The sequence below is a fragment of the Eschrichtius robustus genome, chromosome 12, assembly GCF_028021215.1.
Source record: "Eschrichtius robustus isolate mEscRob2 chromosome 12, mEscRob2.pri, whole genome shotgun sequence".
NCBI lineage: Eukaryota > Metazoa > Chordata > Mammalia > Artiodactyla > Eschrichtiidae > Eschrichtius > Eschrichtius robustus.
Window position 1 is genome coordinate 35,194,543 of NC_090835.1, and position 21,841 is coordinate 35,216,383.

Genomic DNA, 21,841 nt, shown 5'->3' on the forward strand with positions numbered 1-21,841 from the left:
AGCGCAAACGAGCTCTCCAAACTCCACTGTCGAAGGAGCCAGGAAAAGCCCGCGTTTACAGGCTAAATCCGTAACGTCACATCCGATCACCTGCCCCAGCCTCCACCTTACGTCGAAAATCACCAGCTTGACGAGACCAAAACGCCCGTCGGGGGCGTGTCTCCACAGAGCCAATGGGCTCTGTCCACCTCCCTCCTCAGTCACTGTTTTGTCTGTTCGTGGCCTGTGACGTCAGAGGGAGGAGCGCGGAGGGAGATACGGAAAGTGAGAGGGGCCAGACCCCACTGTCGCTCTGGAGGCGGAGAAGGAGCAAGATGGTTTACATCTCGAATGGTGAGTTGGAGGGGCTACGCGGGCGACCTCCGTCCTGGGAGGCCGAGCCCCGGGTTTCTTCCATCCTCGCCCGCCGTCCCGGCGCCGCTTTTCCGGGCACGCCCCGCGGCCAGGCGGAGCTGGGGGCGAAGTCGCCCGGGCCTGCGGCTCGTCGGCCGAACGTCCCTGAGCCGCGGCGGGGGCCAAGGTCCCCGTGGTGACGGCGGTGCCGAGTGCCCGGCGTCCTCGCCCTCCTGGAGCTTCTGCTTGTGGGTCTCGGAAAGTGGTCTTTCCTGTCGGGCGTCAGTGTGCTGAACTAGAAAAGACCGCACTGTTCACGCCGTTGCGTAGCGCTTGTGCCTCGGGCACTTTTTTAAAGCGTTGTTCGTTTGTCCGCTCATTGTCTTTAATGTCGCCCTATCCGGGTGATACCCTATTATCTGTTTTGCGGGTGGAGACTGAGGCGCAGCCGGATTAAATAGCTTGCCCAGTACCACAAAGGTAGTTCTAATGGCTCAGCCGGGTTTCTAACGTAGGTAGGCTGACGTCTGCGTTCTTACGGTTTTCTACTACGCTGCCTCTTTCTGTAATGTGTAAGAGAGTTGAAGAAAAGCTTTGGATAGGCTTTTTCTCCCGGCAGAGGGGTAGCTCGTCACGCATGTAGCTTTCTGCCCTAATTTCAAGGGGCACAGGAAGTAGCATTACTCCCTGTAGGAGCAAGCTTGATTATTCCTGGAATGGAGAAACTGAGAGAGACTTAATTCAGTGACTCCCCAAAGACAGTGAATGGAAAGGAAAGACACAGTATGACTGGGTCAGAACAGTGTCAGAACTGCCTGCCCACTTGTTTGACTCAGGTGAAATAAACGCCTTGGTGCACTCTTAACTAGTTCTTGCATCACTGGAACCAGGTTCTGGTTCTATTTAAGTCATCTGTTTATCTTCAGAGACCGTGAAGGTAGTGAGAAATCTTCTGGCTGAGTGCACTTTGCATTTCTTTGCTTTTCAAAATCTCACTTTCTCTTCCTCCTTGTCTCTTACTTAAAGATCTTTGAAACAAGTAGGTTGATGGACACTAAAGATCAAAGTTTCATATTCGTTTTGGGCACTTGCAGACTTTGTGTTATATTCTTTGTGGTTAAGGCTGGCAGCTTCTATTATTTATTGAATAATTCTGTGTATTTGTAGTGTGTCTTTTTGTGTATGCATTGTTGTTTTTGATCTACATAAATAACATAAAGGTCCTACTAGGGCCTCTAATCTCACTTTTATAGTTGAGAAATGGCCAACTGCATTCAAGCAACTTATTTCTCTCTGAGGATATTGGGAGGGGAGGTTTCTGCCTTCAGAAACTGGGAAGAAAAGCGCAAGAAAGTCAGAATGGTACAAATGCATGCAATATGTTCTTTAGAATCGCAAAGGAAGAAATTGACGGGTTCCAATTAGATCTGTTTCCTCCCTCCCTCCCTTCTTGTCGCTGCCCGCAGGCTTTCTCTAGTTGCTGCGAGCGGGGGCTACTCTTCGTTGCGATGTGCAGGCTTCTCATTGCGGTGGCTTCTCTTGTTGCGGAGCACGGGCTCTAGGCGCGCGGGCTTCAGTAGTTGTGGCTCGCGGGCTCTAGAGCGCAGGCTCAGTAGTTGTGGCACAGGGGCTTAGTTGCCCTGCGGCATGTGGGATCTTCCCGGACCAGGGCTCGAACCCGTGTCCCCTGCATTGGCAGGCGGATTCTTAACCACTGCTCCACCAGGGAAGTCCTAGATCTATTTTCTTAGAAGGACTGTACCAGCATTTCATAGTTGACAAAAACTTTTTCTTACTGTCAAAGTGACTTTTTTTTTTTTTTTCTCAACAATTCTGTATGATGACTATCCTTGGAATACTTTTTCTCAGAGAAGGAAAATGTCACGTCACCCAACAAAGCAGAGCTAGTAAGAGGCAGAACCAAGCCTATCACTCACACTCTGTCTTTTAAGTGTAGCCCCTTTTTCTCAGTAGCTCTGTGAGGGCTCACGTCCAAGTGGATACCTGAAAGTAAGCTGGTCAAGGAAAGAGGAGAAGTAAACTGGGCATAGCAGTGAGTGGTAAAGCCCTTGGGAAAATGGAGAGGAGAGGTAGTTGACAGATGGCTCGTCTCCCAAAATATTCTAACCTGTTGATTTGCAAGACTGAAACTCTAGAGTATTAACTTTTCCTGATGTAGCTTCTATTATTTAAAGTGGTTTGAAAAATATATCCATTTTTCTGTAAGATAAAACTGGAGTCTGTAATTCGGATCAACAGCATTCTGTGAAAGAAAAATAGTGGTCATTTTAACGAACAAGCCAAATTCTCTTTAGTACTTAGAGCCCACGAATTCTTTGATATATAAAAATTTTAACATAACAACTGATTCTGAAGATTTTAAGGGTATTTATAAACAGTCTTTTTATATAGGCAGGAGACTTTGCAAGTGAAAGAGATACTCAGAACACATTTAGGAAAATGGAAGTGGTGTGAGCATTCTTTATATTCGCTCATCTCATTTGTTTCCTCAAAATACTTGAATAAAGGTATTGTACACACATGTTCATAGTGGCATGTTCCCAGTAGCCAAAAGGTGGAAGCAACCTAAGTGTCCATCAATAGATGAATGGATAAACAAAATGTAGTATATACTTACATTGGAATATTCATCAGCCTTAAAAAAGGAAGGAAATTTTGACATATGCTACAATATGGATGAATCCTGAAGACATTGTGCTAAGTGAAATAGCCAGTTACCAAAGTACAAATATTGTATGATTCCTCGTACAAGGTTCCTAGAGCAGTCAAATTCATAGAGATAGAAAGAATGGTGGTTTTCAGGGACTGGGGGAAGGGAGAAATGAGGAGTTAATGTTTCATGGGTGTGGAGTCTTAGTTGGGGAAGATGAAAAAGTTCTGGAGGTGGCTGACGGTGATGGTTGTATGACAGTGTGAGTGTACTTAATGCCATAGAACTATACACTTAAAAATGGTTAAAATGGTAAATTTTTTGTGTGTGTATTTTACCACAGTAAAAAAAAAAAGAGAAAAAAAAAAAACTTGAAATGTCACCCAGCAGAAATTACAAACTATAGGAGGCATAATTTGACATATTAAAGGAATGACCTCTAGACCACAGAACTTCACTTCCCTAACCTTTCCTTAGAATGATGCACACATAACACACCTTTCCTTGTGTAGACCATTTGGAACAGTGAACAAGTTGAAAACTGAGCCTATGATTGTTACCTAACTGATCAAATGTAATGCATCTTGTGTCAGGGATTTGTTGCAGTAACTGAAGTGTCTTTATTCTTGTCTATAGGACAAGTGTTGGACAGCAGGAGTCAGTCCCCATGGAGATTGTCTTTTATAACGGATTTCTTCTGGGGAATAGCCGAGTTCGTGGTTTTGTTGTAAGTATAGTAGTCCTCTTAATAGCCCTGATATTTAAGTTCAGCTTGCCTGAAGCACTTTTTAATTGTAATTTTTATTAACAGCTTTTCTAAGGGAGATGAAGACTTGTGTAGTGATAAAACTGCCCCAAACATCTTTTATGATTATGAATATGTTCCTTGAGTTAGTAAGCTTGACCATGTCTTAGCCGTAGTGGTAACCATTTCAGCCTGCAGCTATGGGGCCAGACCTGCTGGTTCTGCTGCCAGATGACAGCACTTTGCTTTCTCTCTACTGTTCCTGCCTTTAGTGTGTATGTGCAACTTTTATGGCATAGTATACAACAAGCAAACAAGGGGAATCAGATCTTGATTTTTAAAAGCTCCCAAGGCATAAACTTTTTTTTAAATGAAGGGTTAGCATCGATACAGAGGAGACAAAAATTTAAACTTCACCATAATTTCAAGCAATTCTTAGTTAAATTCATTTTTTGGTCTTTCATATGCTGTTTGTTTTATGAAAATTGTTCATCTACTAACAAGTCTTACTCATCCAAAGTTTGAATATACATTTGAGTGTCTCGTGGGCAGAGAACTGCAGATATGCAGAGATGTGGGATGTCTCCTTCCTTCATTGATTTTAATATCAGTAAATGTCTTCTTTTTACAAGGGGCCTTGGGGTGGGCATGATTGTGGGAGGAGGACATCAGAGGAGGTTATTCCAGGTGGAAGAGGCACAGCAAAGATGGCAGAGAAATTTGAAAATCAGCCTATGCTCTTTATACTTAATTTGATTGTAGCTCTGGTTTAGAAAGATTAATCTGATGGCTGCATGTGGCATAAATTAGACGGGGTAAAATGGAAGAAACCGTTCCATAGAGAAATACAACAGGGGACAGAGAGGCCTAAGTTAAGTTACTCATTGCAAAACTTCTTTGCAATCTCTTACAAATTTCACCTCCATACTGTTTATTTAAAATATTGTTTTAATTAGTTAAATCTTCCCTCTCCACAAATAAAATTCCATTTAAACGGATTCCCAGAAAGCCCTGTGCCTCTGGCACACCACCTCAGCCCCTCCTTCCCCAAGGTAACATTAGGTAGGCTGTTGGCACAGGAAATGGACATGCAATACTATAAAAGCAGACTCTGGGACTTGACAACTGATACAGAGCAGAGGAAGGAAGTTGGAGATGACTCTGGTTTCAGAGTCGCTGCTAGACTCTGTCTAGAAGAGTTACAGCAAATAAGAAAGACAAGGAGTGGTGGCTTTGGCACGGAACATAGCACTGTTTAGACTTGTGCTTGCGCTAGATGGTGTTGTCCAGCTGGCTTCAAGAAATGCGGGTTTGGAGCTAAGTTCGGGTAGTCATCCTCCCACAGAGATGATAGTTGGAACCATGGAAATGCATTTTATAATGTTGAAAGTGGATCTTCTGTTGTTTTCTGCCCCTTGTTTCAGTTTCAGAACTCTGTTTCAGCAAGATGTGAAAAAGAGAAGAGGCTACGGAAGCTCATCTGATTCCAGATATGATGATGGAAGAGGGTATAACTTTTTAAATTGATAAAAGATGTTTTTACCCCTCTGTGTAATATAATTAAATTAGAGATAAATAGGCAGACAGACATAGTTAGGCTCATGGTAATTAAAGGCTTAAATTCTATTTCACAAAATTAATGTATTACTGTAAATTAAATCAAGTTGCCTTTGATTTGATAATCAGAGTTAATCTGACAAAGCTAAAATGTATATCAAATATCCTATGGGAAAAGTCTAAATTAGAGGATGAAAACTGATGGCCAACATTAAAATCTAGAGGTTTCACTTTAGAATCTGGATTTCCAGCTGCTAATGAAAACCTCACGATCCAGCAGCACTGGGTGGGGATTGTGTTTCTATATGGCAGATATCAGCTGGAGCTGGGTTTCAGTTGGACATTTATAGGAGGAGCTGTCCCGTTTATCCTAACCCTTGCTTGACTCACTTTCCTCGTGCGCATTATGCAGCTGGTCTCTTTCAGTATTTGAATTTGTGACTCGCGACCTAAATGGTAGTTCCTATTTTAAATAAAGAAGAGGGTCTATTTGAGTGTTTAAAAGGAATCAATTGAAGTAGTGTCTACTCAACAGTAGAAATTAACTTTTCTTATCTTAGGCCACCAGGAAACCCCCCCAGAAGAATGGGTCGAATTAATCATCTGCGTGGCCCTAATCCTCCTCCAATGGCCGGTGGATGAGGAAGGTAACTTAAAATCTGCAATTCTGCAGGGATTTCATTTTGAAAATGCCTCCTTAGGCAGGTTTTCTTTAGGAAAGCAGAAGTCACAACATTTTGTAATTACTCAGACATCTTATTTGGAAAAATATTTTTATCTTATCCCTTGAAAAATTGTCTTTTGAATCAAAATGTCTTTTGAAGAAGGTTTTATAATATGTAATGACTAGCTTTTTCATACAGATCCAAATTACTAACTACTAACTATTATAACATTTTCTTTTAGGTAAATGTCTGCTCTAAGAAGCAGACAACCGGACAAGCACATTCATAGCAGAAGGAAACCATCAAGAAATGGAGCGTTGACCACACTGGACAAGTTAGATGAATGTGTACTCTAAACAAGGATTGCTCTGTGTCCTCACAGATGAATGAGGTCGTGCTGGGAATTCCCCCCGCAGGGATCTGGCATGACTGACAGGCAGTTCTATAAATGCACGTGTTTGTCTCATCTTTTTTGTATCGTTTATGAAAGTATTAATATAGTTTTAATAAGTATTTTTAGGTTACAAGACTGACTTCTCATCTTTATATAATTAAAACACAGAAAGCTCCAAATTTGAAGAAGAATAAACAGCTGCGTATTGAGTACCATTAGTGTCACCTTTTTCAACTTCTGAAATACTGTTCATTGCTTTTTTTTGTTGTTCTTTATAAATAAATCACAGTGTATTTCAGTAGTATGCATATGATATCTGTGCTTTTGAATTAATTTTTATCTTAAAACCTATTTGTCCCATGGATCTTTAATACAATGTGTCTTACTTGCTACCAGATGTAATTATCAGGGTATTTGTAAAGCCATAACCAACAAACCTGAGCTACAAAATGTAGATTTGCTAGGTGGTCTTTAAAATCAAGGACTTCAATGCTATCTTTACCAATTTTAATTCTAAACCATTGCTTAAGATATACTGCCTGTTGGCTTTAACCCCATCTGAATGCTGGTAACTCTCATTCTTTCACTAGAATGAAAGGTCTGTGAGGTTAGGGATTTTGTCTTCTTTACCCCAGTGCTTTGAACAGTAACTACGTGTAATAGGCACTGAAATATTTATGGAATAAATGAATAATACAGATAATTCTACTTTGTGTTTAACAGTCTCTGAAACCAAAGTGTTCAGTAAAAGCACTTTTATATCCATTTATAAGTATTTATTCAACTCTGTTTGCCAGGAAATGGGGATGTGGTGGCATTAATAAACACTGGTCTGTATGAAAACCAGACTACAGGCGGACAAGACTGGAAGCAGGGAGTTGGGTTTAGAGGATGTTGTGGTGGTCCAGGTGAGATCGGACCAGGTAGCGGCAGTAGGAGTGGAGAAGTGAATGCATTCAAGGCATATCTGAGGGACTGTGGGATTTGCTGATGGCTTTGGATGTAGAAGATGTGGACAATTGAAGAAACAAGTGAAACAGAATGGTGAAAATGGGAGTAGATTTTTTTGGGGGGGAGGCGGGGATCGAGTTACATTTTGGATATATTTAAGTTTACAATGCCTTGTAGACATCTAAGTGGAGATACTAAATAAGCAGTTGGTTATCAGGGCGAGATCCAACCTGGAAATACATATTTGGGAGTTATCTTCATATTTAAAGCCATGAAACTGGATAAAGTCATCCAAGGAGTGTGTAGAGAGAAGCCCTAACTCCAGAGAATGCTAACATAAGAGGCCGGACTGAGCATGGCTAGTGAAGTACGAGGAGAACTAGAACTACGTATGGTGTCTGAGAAGCCAGAAAAGACAGGTGTGATGACGAAATGAGACACCAGTTATCAGCTGCTCCACAGTAAGCACGCAAAACAAACCACAAGTAGGTTGCGGGCATGCTGCAGCCAGGAGCAATCACAGCAACATCAGCCAATGCACCCTCCCACCTCACCCTCCTCCGGGCAGCTCCGCCCTTCCTCTTTCCCGGAATGCTCTGGGCCGACTCCCGGCGGCCATCTTGGTTGTGGGCAGTCGGCCGAGAGGTTGCGCCTGCGCCGAGGCCTGTTCTCTGGCGGTCGCGTTGCGTCCTTCAGGCTAGAGGCTGGAGGGGCGTCGGCGGCCGAGATGACCCAGGCCGAGAAGGGGGACACGGAGAACGGGAAAGAGAAGGGCGGGGAGAAGGAGAAGGAGCAGCGCGGCGTGAAGCGACCCATCGTGCCCGCGCTGGTGCCGGAGTCGCTGCAGGAGGTGAGGCGCCGGGGGCGGGCCTCGGACTCGGCTTCCGGGCGGGGCGGGGGGCCGCGGAGCTGGGCGAGGGGAGGAGGCTGGCGAACGGCGGGAGTCTTCGGGCGCCCACCCAGGTGGGTGGTGCAGGGGGGTCGTTCCCCGCTTGCTCCGAGGGCACAGTGCAGATGGCCAGGCCAGTGACACCAGCCACTGTGCGAACCCCAGCCTCCCGGGCCATGAGACCAGCCAGCACAGGGCTGTTACCTTCCTGCCAACTAGTTGAGGGGGCAGACTGGATGGTGTGTAAGGGCCTTGCCAGTTTCCACTCTCTAGGATTCTCCCACTTGGCGGGAAGGGGGAGCTCACGGTCGGGGGTGGGCAGTAAGTATCTAGGGCATGGAGTGGGATGGGCTAGTGCAGAGGACCACAGGGGGAGGTATTGGGCACACACAGCAGGTACCTCCTCCAGCCCTGACGGTCTGGGACAGTTTCTCCAATGGAGGTGACACCTGGACAAAGACCTAAAGGATGATTAGGAGTTAGCCAGGGGGAATGTGAGGGCAGGAGAACAGCATGGGAGAGACCTGGGCCAAGGGAGGATATGAAATGTTGGAGATGAGGATGTCTGGAATTGAGGGAGAAGAGGGAGCAAGACATGAGACTGGAGATCTTAACAAGGATGGCATCAAGAGGGTCGTATAAGCCAGAGCCTGGCCTCTTCTGAAGGGAATGCAGAACTTGCGAAGAGATAGCCAGACTCCGAGCTACATGATTAACTCGTTTAATCCTCACAGTAGCTCTCTGAGGTAGGAACTTTATCTAGAGCAAGGAAGTGGCACAATCTGAATTTCGAGCCAGATCTGTGAATCCGGAGCCTGGGCCATTAGCCACTATAACCACATTTGCTTAACTTCAGTCATGTAACAACTTTTGGTTTTTCCATAACTTCTGAGAGACCTCTACCATTATTTGCTGAATAACTTTTTTTACTCAATTCTGTCTGAAGCAGTAATGTCCAGGAAATGATGTGTAGGATGTATTGGCTAGTTGTTTTCTAATATGTTAAGGTAGATATGTAATTATTAAAAACTGCTTGTCCACACTCTGGAAAACTGCGTTTGCTACCCCAGAGCTTCCCAATCAGTGTGCTGCAGCCTGTGTGCTATTAATGAGGTACAGATGTCCCTGATGGCAAGCCACCTCATCTGTTTAACTCAGTTTGCTAGATAAATGTTGTCTGCCATAAAACGCAAAAGCTTGAGAAGTGTGCTGCAGAGCACCAGGCCATGTGAGAGTGGTGCCATGGGCATTCAACAAATACCTACTAGGCTCCTGTATGCCGTGCACTAGGCACAGAGTAGTGAACAAGACAGTAGTAGTCCTTTACGTGAAGGTTTTGTCTTTTGAGAGAGCAGACAGTGAATCATTACAAGAATGATGTGTCATGAAAAGGAGGGGTGCCATAAGATTTTATTCCAGGGGGACAAATAAGCCTGGTCTGATGACATTTAACTTTAGACCTGAAGGGAGGAGTAAGATTTAACAGGGAGAAAGAACATTGCAGGCAAGGGGAGTTGCGTTTGTGAAGGCCTGAATGTCAGCACGGTGAACTAAGAAATCAGGAGACATCTGGATTGGGAAGATTAAAGAGACTGAAAAGTAAGTGGTTCTAGAGTAAAGCTAGAGAAGTAGGCAGGGTCTTGATCTTGGAGGTTCTGGACTGTATCTTATTGGCAAGTTACGGAAATGTTTTAAATAAGGACATGCCAAGAAGACACAACTGTAGCTTAAGGGCAGAGCAGAGTAGGTGCTGACTTAGGAGTCACACTGGAATGGTGATTCTCAACAGAGGCATCCTGTTGTCAAAGGGATTGTTGGAGTCCCTTCTTCCCCCACTCCCTCCTGAAACTCTGGGTCCCTCAACAGGTTTACGTGGTAGAGGTTCCCGAGTGATTCAGGTTATATTCTGCCCCCTTGAGAATCACAGATCTAAAAGCCCACAGTCATTACTCCACTGTCCTGATTTGTGCTGCTTTGTCAGTCCTTGTTCACTGTCTCCCAGTAATGGATGGTGAAATGCAGCAGAGCTTTCTGACCTGTGAGGATAGAATTGTGAACTCTGGCTTTTTAACCCCAGACTCGTGCCAGATCAGGTAAATAGTACAGAACCAATAAGGGTAAAGTGTTTAAAAAACAATGACGAAAATACAGTTCATGCACATTCTCGGAAGTTGTCCATGTATAAAGTCCACTTACTTTCCAGCATTGCAAAACAGTGATTCTGATCTTAAATTTACTTCTTCCCTCACCTCTCAACCAGTGTTGTCACATCTGAGCGATCATACTAATTACTTCAGGAGCTTTTGTAAATTGCAGATTCCTAGGCTCTCTCTTCCTGGAGATTCTGAATCAGAAAATTTTTAGTGAAGCCTTAGGGTCTTTTTTGTTTTGTTTTGTTTTAACAAGGATCTTTAGGTGATTCAGATTTAGAGAACCCCATACTTCACAAGTCATAGTATTCCCCACACTCTTATTCATTGTTTAACTCTCTTCTCTAGTAAATGGGAAGGAAGTTCTCTAGTGGTCAGGACTTTGTCCTGGTCACCGTTGTACCCACAGTGATTGGCACAGAAATGCCCCCAAATTTTAGCTTGATTTGCACTGGGTACTTAGGATTTCATTCATTTAAACAAATATTTGTTGACCTATGTACTGTGAGTCAGATCCTCTGCACACAGATACAAAAAGAGTTTGCATTCAGGCAGAGAGCAGTATTTGGAAGCCTCTCAAGAGAACTCCCTTTACTGAATTATTATTATTATTATTATTATTTTTAATATTTTATTTATCTATTTATTTATTTATGGCTGTGTTGGGTCTTCGTTTCTGTGCGAGGGCTTTCTCTAGTTGTGGCAAGCGGGGGCCACTCTTCATCGCGGTGCGCGGGCCTCTCACTATCGCGGCCTCTCTTGTTGAGGAGCACAGGCTCCAGACGCGCAAGCTCAGTAATTGTGGCTCACGGGCCCAGTTGCTCCGCGGCATGTGGGATCCTCCCAGACCAGGGCTCGAACCCGTGTCCCCTGCATTGGCAGGCAGATTCTCAACCACTGCGCCACCAGGGAACCCCCCTTTACTGAATCATTTTGATACCTTTGAGTTTGATAGTCATTACAGGATACTAATTTCTTAGTCTAGCCTGTTACCTCTGTGTTATTTAACGTGTTACCTGCATGTTATTTACTAAGGTCACACTCCTATGTTTTGTATTTGCAGCAAATCCAGAGCAACTTCATCGTTGTCATACATCCAGGTTCAACAACTCTGAGGATCGGTCGAGCCACAGACACACTTCCTGCCAGCATTCCTCATGTTATTGCACGAAGACACAAACAACAAGGGCAGCCCCTGTACAAAGACAACTGGCTCCTAAGGGAGGGACTAAATGTAAGTCAGAAATGGAGGATGCTGGCGTTCCAGTGGTTAGGACTCCGAGTTTTCGCTGCCGAGGGCCCGGGTTCAATCCCTGGTCAGGGAACTAAGATCCCACAAGCCGCGCAGCGTGGCCAAAAAACCCACCCGCCATCCCGCCCCAGCACACACACACAAAAGTAATGTAAGACCTAGAGAGAAAGCCCAGGGTTGTCTCCTTGGGAGGGCTTCAATATTCAATGTATGCCATAATCTTGAACGACATCTTCATAGCTTTAATGTATTTTAAAATAACGACATCATTCAGGGTTACAAATATCATTTTTTATCTGAGCTATCAATTTTAGATTGTACAGTAATAATTATCACAAAAGTAAATCTAATTTTTTTCACCCATCAGGATGAGTTGGGTATTGATGAAGATGATCTTTAGTGGAACATACAGAATTGTCACTCCCTTAAAATGATGCATCCAGGTGTCTATTAACTGACTGCCATATTTTCTCTTCCAGATACTTAGAGTTTAAATTGAGCTCATATTTTCAATCTAGCAATTGAATTGCTACAGTAAGCACTTGTTACAATCTTAGATCAAATCATAATTTAAAGGCAAAAAATAGTATTTCCTTGGAGTAAGCGTTTACTTAGGATGCAGTAGGCATCCTGTTTTGCAGGTGATAATTAACAGGAAAATTTTTGTGATAGGTGTTAAATATGTGTATTGCATTGTAATCTGCTTTAAGTTTTTTTTTTTTTTTTAATTATTTATTTTTGTCTGTGTTTGGTCTTCATTGCTGCACGCGGGCCTTCTCTATTTGCGGCGAGCAGGGGCCACTCTTCGTTGCGGTGCACGGGCCTCCCATCGCTGCGGCTTCTCTTGTTGCGGAGCACGGGCTCCAGGCGCGCGGGCTTCAGCAGTCGTGGCATGCAGGCTCAGCAGTTGTGGCTCGCGGGCTCTAGAGCACAGGCTCAGTAGTTGTGGCGCACGGGCTCAGCTGCCCTGCAGCACGTGGGACCCTCCCAGACCAGGGCTCGAACCCATGTCCCCTGCATTGGCAGGCGGATTCTTAACCACTGTGCCACCAGGGAAGTCCTGCTTTAAGTTTTAAATCAAGGGTAGTTGTAGGAACTTGCAGTTTCTATAATTCTTATAGTAAGCCTTAGGGTTCCATTTTTTAGCATAATTAGAAGACTCTCCTTAAGTCCACTTCTAAGCTTAAGTATAACTTGACAGTGTAAGAATCTAAAATTCGCATATCTTTGGATCTTACAATTCTATTTTAGGAGTAAATCTCAGGAATAAAAATGGAAAGAAAACAAAATATTTTATAAAAATATAGAGTGTTCTTTGCAATATCACAAGAACTTGAATACTCATTAATTAAGTGAAATAACACATGAAGGAATAAAACATTGTTATAAAATTGTAAACATGAGAATTATATAGATATATGGAAGAGTCTCTCTAATACTTTGTAAATATAAAGTAGCAGTCCTCTGAAATCAGTCAAAAGCCACTTGAGGTTATAGATTTTTGCAGATAGTTTTATGGTGATGGCTCTTTTCTGATTTTTTTATTTATAAATAAGATTACTTTGAATTCTTAAGATTAATACATGTGACAAAGGTGAAGGACATGCTACTCGTTGATGAGGGAACATTTGCTCTTGCTGTATTAAATTAGTATTTTGCCATTTCTTTCTCTTTTTCACTAAATTCTTTATACTCTTCATCTCTATTCTTTTTCCCCAGAAACCTGAAAGTAATGAACAAAGACAAAATGGCCTTAAAATGGTGGATCAAGCAATATGGTCTAAAAAGATGTCAAATGGTACAAGACGGATTCCTGTGTCCCCTGAGCAGGTTCGGTCTCAACTCTTTCTTCAGATTCATTCTTTGACCACTGCTATTAAGTCGTAACCATTCGTGTGTGCTCCCTATTTCCTTATGCAAATTAAAGATGGGATTTCCTTAAGAGAGGAAGAAAAACCATTCTTAACCACCTACAGAATACCTGAATTGATGTTGCAAATGTCTAGGCAGGCCCAATAATTTGTAAGGTGGTGTTTCTTGTATCAAGTTGATGAAAATTTAGTTTATCTGAGAGTCTTAAGTGTGTAATTCCAGGATCTTGATGGGAAGCTGTATTCTTACTACATTTGTCATTTTAACGTGATAAACCAGTACTGCTAGGAATGGACATGAGTCTATATGATATATAAATCTGTATTCAACTTTCAGCAGAGTACAGTACTAATTTTGGACTGACTAAATCACTGCCTAAGTGTTAACATTATGGGAGAAATCAAGATTGTGGAAAAGGGCAGGAGAATCCACTTGTGACCAATCAATATTTTGTCACATATCTTGGATTTATGATTAAAATTTGCCACTGTATCTGGTCTGTGAGAGAGGAGAAAAGAGGACAACCCCCTTTTTTTTTCTTGCATGGATTCAGAGAATTTTCTGATGCTCTTTTATTTCAGGCACGTTCCTACAACAAGCAGATGCGACCTGCGATTTTAGATCATTGCTCTGGAAATAAGTGGACAAACACATCTCATCACCCTGAGTTTTTGGTAGGAGAAGAGGTAGGAAACTTCTTTACAGTGAAATGGAAGAAGAAAACCTAGAAACTATTTATAAAATTAATTTGCTTTGTCACCTAGTTCTAGTTTTTCTCAGCATTCTGTAATCCTACCCTGAGGACCAGATATTCACACTGGCTTCTGAGATGTTACTTACACCTCTCTCAACATTAGAACAGTCAGCAAATATTAATGATAATTTCTGGCCTTAGGTCTTTGAGTGTGAATCTAGAAAACCCTGAGAGAAGAGTTTTAACAATGTATTCATCTCCCTGTCTTTTCTAGGCCCTGTATGTTAATCCTTTGGACTGTTACAATATTCACTGGCCTATCAGAAGAGGTCAATTAAATATTCACCCAGGACCTGGGGGCTCCCTTACAGCTGTTCTGGCAGATATTGAAGTAATATGGTCTCATGCAATACAAAAATACTTGGAAATCCCACTGAAAGATTTAAAGGTAAACTAAAATGACCAGTTATTGGATTGTCTTTAAGATTCTTGGTCAATAAAAGTATACTATACTCAGTTGTTTGTAAGACAGTGTCCTTGAAGCCTTCTTGACCTTAAGGTGTTAAGGATATCTTTTTTCCTTCACTGAATTCCCCTCTGGTGCTTTCTTTTTTTTCTCATTTTGTTTGGTTCTTGGTGTTTCTCAGCTGCTCTGCAATCAGCAAGCTTGCTCATGTTTATGCCTTCTCTCTGGACCTTTTTCGGTAACATCGGTTGTCTTATTTTTCATTTTACAAGTGTTAAATAACTCAAAGGGAAAAAAGCCCACAAAACTTCAACATTTTCTGTTTCTTTTCATAAAACCTAAAGGATAGCAGAGAGCTTTGAGTTTTTATTTTGGGCCTCTAGCCATTGCTGCTACTGCTTTAGAGAGAATCCTCTTTGATGACAAGTGTGGTGAAATTTATTTTGACCTGACTTGAGTGTTAACCATTTTATATTTTTTTCTTTGTTCTTCTTTTTAGTATTATAGATGTATCTTGTTAATTCCTGATATCTATAATAAACAGCATGTGAAGGAATTAGTGAATATGATCCTAATGAAGATGGGTTTTTCAGGTATGTCTGATATCCCAGTGAAATCTGCCTGAAATGCGATTGTTTTTGTTTTTTCCTGACAAAGTTAATCTGATTCACTGCTTTATTGAAATGCTTATTCTGGGAGGGTCAGTGATACTTGGATGATTGCCTGGAGGTTCCTAGACTTTAATTGAATATTTGTTGTAGGATCTTTCCTGCTCCCCAGCTGTTCACCCCTCTGCCTTTTGTTTTTCAGGAATCGTGGTCCATCAAGAGTCTGTGTGTGCCACCTATGGAAGTGGTTTAAGCAGCACGTGTATTGTAGATGTTGGAGACCAAAAGACAAGCGTGTGCTGTGTGGAGGATGGGGTCTCTCATCGGAACACTCGGTGAGGAGCTTGGGAGGAGGTATTCCCTGCTCCTTCTCCCCACACAGCCTGTTCAACTAAAAGCGTCATGAGTTAGAAAGAAGTTTTTGTAAGGAATTACATATTCAGATTTTTCATATGAAACCAGTAAGATTGTGGAAGTGCAAATTCTAACACGGCTATAAATAGCCGATTTTACCCTTCCCATTGGAACTCTCTAACATGAGCTCACATTAGCAGCTCCTGAAAGCCCTAGTGTGTGTTGTGTGCTTTCCCACAGAGGAAGTGTGTACGTTAGCTCTGTGTCTTTCACTGTGGTGTGGCAGAGAGATACCAATCACATTCACAGCAAAGCTTTATTTGGGCAAGTCATGTAGGAGAAAATAGGTTTTCAGGTCTGAATTCTCTAGCTAGCTAGCATTTTGAGTATTTGCTTTTCTTGTCATAATTGTTTTTGGTGAGTGAGGAGTAACTTTATGGTGGTCAAGTCCATTCATTATGTCATCACTGATAGAAGAGTTAATAAAATAACTAGCAGGAGCAGGTTTGCTGCTTGTCTGTCCTGAGACAAGCCCAGCACAGGTAAGCACGCTCAGGTAGTGCACATACCAGTTCTCTGCAGCACTTTGTGCTTCCAGCATGGCTTCTTCAGGATGCTCTAATTCTTCCTGTCACTCACATAGGAAGTTTGACTCTTAAGGCATAGAAACAAATTTAAAAGAGGGTCCAGCAGTCCATGAGAAAGGTTAATTTGTTACCTCCCACCCCAAGTTACAGTGCATTCTCAAACCCAGATTGAGTTGTTTGGGCTCATCCATTTGTAACACCTAATGCCATTGGTTTTCAGAGTATAGAGAAAACACTGGACCCAGGTCTTCTACCACTAAAACAACACAGCAGTGATCTTTCCAAATCGTAGAAATATTCAGTTAGTGGATAGTATTCGCTAAGATTTTCTCCCATAAGTTTGTCTTACGGTGTCACTGCCTGCCATTTCTACATGTTGGTGAGTATAGACAGTCAAACAGCTGTCATATGCTACACATATGGACTTGGAAATGAGCTGGATTTAGTGTGTATTCTGTTTCTTGGACATTTTTTGCAAATAGCATTTTTTGCTTCTAGATGTTCACCACTGTTTTTTGCTAGTTTCCTTTCTCTCTCCCTTACATCCATTCTGTCCTTTCATGCTTTAATTTATCTCTGCAACATTTCTTGAAACTTGCTGTGTTTCACTGTGCCTAACTGAGTTTTTGGAGCACCCTTTGCACCTTCTTAACGGACAGGTTACCCATCTGCCCTTTTCTCTTAACACTAGGCTCTGTCTTGCATATGGTGGATCTGATGTGTCAAGATGTTTTTACTGGCTGATGCAGCGAGCTGGGTTCCCTTACAGAGAATGCCAGTTAACAAATAAAATGGATTGCCTTCTTCTGCAGCACCTTAAAGAAACTTTTTGTCATTTAGATCAGGTGGGAGCAAAATCAAAATTGCTGATTATTTTTGTTTTCAGGAAAAATTGAAGATATTTAAAGATAATTAAAAATTTAACAGTATTATGCAACCTGTTCAACCCAAGTTTATAAAGCCTTGAGGCTGAAGCTGTTGAGGAGTGAGAGTTTTTTGGTAAGGTCAGAGCTGTACGGATGTGTCTCAGGCTCTGGAAAACAGCTAGTTTTTTTAAGAGAGTTTAGCAGATATCTCTCTCCTTAGGATCTACAATCATTCTAATAAAGGATAAAGATAAACCTTTGGATGTAATGAATAGTAGCAGGTAAATACATAGGTATAGACAGTTAATAAAATGGTATCATTTGAAGCACTTTCTTGGTATTGTGAACAGTCAACATTTAGTCATTGCTGTATATGAATTGCTACCTTTTTATGCTATTTGTTTTAGACCTTTCTTTTTCCAACTTTTTTTTAAGCATTTTTCAAGTAATGTAATTCTGAATAAAAATTTTTTTGAGAAACATAAGACGGGGTAACATTTCCCAGTTACTGAGGGAATTTGCTTACTGGTTTGGACATTGTATTGGTGTGTGTTGATAATGAAGCAAACAAAAATGCACATAGTGGGAATTTCAGAAATGTTGAAAGAGAATCAAGGTACGGTTGAACTCTTGTTTTATTAAGTTCCAGTGGGAGTGGTAGGAAGTTGTAGGGCAACCCTTTTATAGGTGAGATTTAGATGGCATTTGAAGAGTTTGCATGCACTTTTACTGATTCACTGACAGCATCTTTTCCTGGAATCAGGACATCTCTGGGCTTCAGGACCATGAGTTTCAGATTCGACATCCAGATTCCCCTGCCCTTCTTTACCAGTTTCGATTAGGAGATGAAAAACTCCAGGTAACACATCGGTATATATTTCCATGGGTAGAAAGAAAGTCAGCCAGGTTCAATCAGACTGAGAGAATATGTACTTGTTGGAAACCTCATGAGGTGAGAATGTCAACTGGTTGTAAATTAGCTGCTAACCCAACATTTAAACCACTGGTAGAGTACAGATTAGAACAGATCTGAGCCATTATTTTAATTAGCCAGTATGTGATGAGTTGTTATTTAGAAAGTGGCATCATTCTTACTAGGAAATTATAAAGTAGATTCCTAGGCACTTATCTTACATTTACTTTGAGATTTCTGGTGTTATATCACCCATTCAATTTGATGATAAGTGAGTTTTCTGGCCTGTCATGCACTGAAGAAATAATGTTACTTCTGAAAGAGAATGCTTACTCGGTCTAACTTACAGGATCTGATCTGCCAGTTTTGTTTTTGGAAGAACAAAATTTATTTAATGAGTCAGTTTTTTCAGAAGGCAGTATCCTTGGTTGGTCATTCTTTTCCTTCCATGCACAGGCTCCGATGGCTTTGTTTTATCCAGCAACTTTTGGAATCGTTGGACAGAAAATGACAACTTTGCAGCACAGATCCCAGGGTGACCCTGAGGATCCTCACGATGAACATTACCTGCTGGCCACACAAAGCAAGCAAGAACAGGTCTGTGGTAATTCTGTGTGAGAGGAGACAGTTTTGTCCCTGTATGAGAAGTTTGCCCATAATTAATGGATCATTGCAGTGGCTGCAATCTGACAGTATACTAAAGCTGATACTGTTTCGAAGACCGTAGATGAAATGAAGTCTGTGTTTAAAACCCAGATGACAGATTTATTTATTCAGCAAACATCAATTTTCAGAATACCAGTCTATAAGATACTTCCCTTTTGGCGTGTATTATTTATGTACTTTATGTATAATATTTTATCTACTTTTGAATATTTATCCAGTAGTATTTTCAGTGAAATCTTAACTTATTTTTAAATTATCATGTAAAAGCTGGGTGGCACAGGCAAAGAGCTGAATTGTTTTGTCCAAAGCTGATCCTAGTTATAGGATGTCTGATACAAATTAAAGCTCTTATCTGCTAATGAAACAGCACCTCATGATGGAGAGAAGAGGGCAGTGAACCTTTTCTAGTCTTTGTTCCTGTCCCAAAGCTGAGCATGGGGTGCTTAGATAAGGTCTGAAAATGAGGACCCATAATAGCCACTGGCCTAAGAATTCCAGTGAACTATTACACTTAAAAACTCAGGGGGAAGAGGTTCATCTGCATTGACATTTCAATCTTAAAAATCCAATCAGTAATAGCGAAGTTCTGTGATCTGCGCTGCCTGCCTGTGATTGCTTTGGAATTGTCAGCACTTCCTCATCTTCTGCACACCACCCCTCACTCCCAGTTATCCAGGGGTGGGGACCAGATGCTTGGTCATAGGACTATGGTGTGTTTCCTCTCTGCAGCACAGTGACAGACCTTCGTTTTATAGAGTGTAGAGTAGTGGGGTAGGGAGGGGGGGATCTAGCTGGAGAACATCATAGGTTCTATCATAGCCTTACCATCCATTTGATTCTCCTTTTGATTGATTTAAAGTCTGCAAAAGCTACTGCTGACCGAAAGTCTGCATCCAAACCCATTGGATTTGAGGGGGATCTTCGTGGCCAGTCCTCTGATCTTCCAGAAAGACTGCATTCCCAGGAGGTGGACTTGGGATCCTCCCAGGGAGACTGCTTGATGGCTGGCAATGATTCTGAGGAAGCTCTCACTGCACTGATGTCCAGGAAGACTGCCATCTCGCTGTTTGAAGGGAAAGCCCTGGGCCTGGATAAAGCCATCCTCCATAGCATAGACTGTTGTTGTAAGCACGTCTGGGAGCCGGGAGAGAGCAATTACAGGGTTCAGGCTAGGGTGTAGTTTTGCCCTGCAGCATGTTCATGCAAAAGCTATTGAGCACCTGCTTTGTGCCTACATTGTCAGGTGTTAGGATCTGGTTCCTGGCCTCGCTGAGCATGGAGCCTAGTGGAAGAGACCAAATCAAGTCAACTTACCACACAAAGATGAAATTACAACTGTGGCAGGTGCTACAGAATTGAACTAAAGGGTTCTGACTGACGGTTTCTGATTGAGGGATTTAATAAGGGGTTTTTACTCAGGAGGAGCTGTGGAGGGGGGGAGGCAGGGAAGGCTTTCCTGAGGAAGAGCCATTTGAGAGAGAGGGATCTAGGGGGAGAGTGAGGTGTTACCTTGGCATTCCAGGTAGACGAAGAAGCCTGTGTGAAGGCCAGTGTGGCTGGAAAGCAGGATGCAGGGTGAAGCTGTGGGAAGTGGTGGGTACACACCACGCTGGACTTGGTAGCCCCCCTAGAGATTCTGGTCCTAATCCTGCTACTAGCAGGGTCGGGGGTGGGACAGCAACATGCTCATGTTTGTGTTTTGCAAGGTTCCTCTGGCTGCATGGCAGCATTGTCTGGGATGGGTTGGGAGAGACCTTTGAGAAGGCTCCTGCAGTTATCCAAGCAAGAGATGATAGTGGCTTGGCCTGGGGTGGTGGTGGATATGGAGAAAAAGCGTGGAAGGGATTTCACTGTCTTTTCAGCGTCTGATGAAACCAAAAAGAAGATGTACAGCTCCATCCTGGTGGTGGGAGGTGGTTTGATGTTTCATAAAGCTCAAGAATTTCTGCAGCACAGAATTCTCAATAAGATGCCACCTTCATTCAGGCGAATTATTGAAAATGTGGATGTGATCACAAGGCCCAAGGTATGTTGTACACGGTGCAAGTTGTACTCTTTGCCAGTGAAACAGCATTATTTCTAGTTGTAATGTATTGGACAGAGAAAATCCTGGGAGGCGTGGGTTTCTGTCTGGGGAGTTCTTAAGGGCTTGATCAAGTGGAAAAATTACTTCAGCAGGTCACAGATGTGGTGAAAGGAGCTCTGGACTAGGGACTAGATTACTGGCTTTTAGTCCCTGCTGTGCCCTCCAAACTAGCATGACTGATTTCCACCTTTGTCAGAGGACTGGATGGGGTGAAGAGAAGACTGACTGTTCTCACGCTGTCAGCCAGAACAACTCCATTTTTATCTCTTTCATATTAAGAATCTCCTGCTGGTCCCTAGACCAGGTGATCTTCAAGGATCTTTTTGGTTTGAACTGTCTTGGCAACCATAAACGCAGGAATTTAGAAACAGATTGTGTCTGTATTTTATTATTCTCACTGACAATTCCTGGGAATATTTTTATTTAATTTTAATTCTGAGGGAGGGATTGTGGGATATATTTATTCCAGTCAAACTTCAAAATAAGTTATGTCCTTACATATGTTCCTGCCTATAGAGACTGTGGAATAATAGTAAATAGTGAATAGTAGCATTTTCAGTAATAAAAACTAAAAAATTTTCTTGTGAGTTGAAATAGAAGATGTCTGTGGTTCATGGATCCTTCATGAGTCTTTAATGCAGATTGAAAATCTGGTTTATTCCATATTGACTCAGCAGGGTTTTTTCTACCCCCAAATTCAAGTAAATGATTAAGTATATATCTTGTCTGCTTACACTGAAATATCTTTGTTTATCACCTGTCTAGGACATGGATCCCCGGCTGATTGCATGGAAAGGAGGGGCAGTGTTGGCTTGTTTAGATACGACACAGGAGCTGTGGATTTATCAGAGAGAATGGCAGCGCTTTGGCGTCCGCATGCTACGAGAGCGAGCTGCTTTTGTGTGGTGAAATGGACAGAAAAGTCACTGTTGAAGACCAACACATAACCTTGTGGTATAAAAGACTCTTATAGAACATTTATATTCTAATTTATTGACCTAGGTGCTTAAGTTTTATGAATTTTAACTTTTATGTTGAGAACATGACATTGGTGTAAAAAATAAGCTGCTTTTGTAGTCAGGACATTTGAGAATAAATATGAACTTAGTCTTCAGTGGTAAA

General features: G+C 42.2%; 2 protein-coding genes across 2 annotated transcripts; both read left to right on the forward strand.

Moving 5' to 3' along the window:
• Positions 1 to 225: 225 nt before the first annotated feature.
• Positions 226 to 5,957, forward strand: SELENOK (selenoprotein K). Its single transcript, XM_068558502.1, has 4 exons — positions 226 to 333; positions 3,641 to 3,731; positions 5,174 to 5,257; positions 5,867 to 5,957. The coding sequence occupies exons 1-4, from the start codon at positions 315 to 317 to the stop codon at positions 5,955 to 5,957; spliced, it is 285 nt and encodes a 94-aa protein (XP_068414603.1). The 5' UTR covers positions 226 to 314.
• Positions 5,958 to 7,941: 1,984 nt separating this feature from the next.
• ACTR8 (actin related protein 8) lies at positions 7,942 to 21,841 on the forward strand. The gene is made up of 13 exons (XM_068558554.1): positions 7,942 to 8,166; positions 11,419 to 11,589; positions 13,327 to 13,437; positions 14,061 to 14,165; positions 14,448 to 14,621; positions 15,139 to 15,232; positions 15,450 to 15,582; positions 16,880 to 17,033; positions 17,818 to 17,913; positions 18,424 to 18,564; positions 19,493 to 19,757; positions 20,496 to 20,659; positions 21,485 to 21,841. The coding sequence occupies exons 1-13, from the start codon at positions 8,044 to 8,046 to the stop codon at positions 21,626 to 21,628; spliced, it is 1,875 nt and encodes a 624-aa protein (XP_068414655.1). The 5' UTR covers positions 7,942 to 8,043; the 3' UTR covers positions 21,629 to 21,841.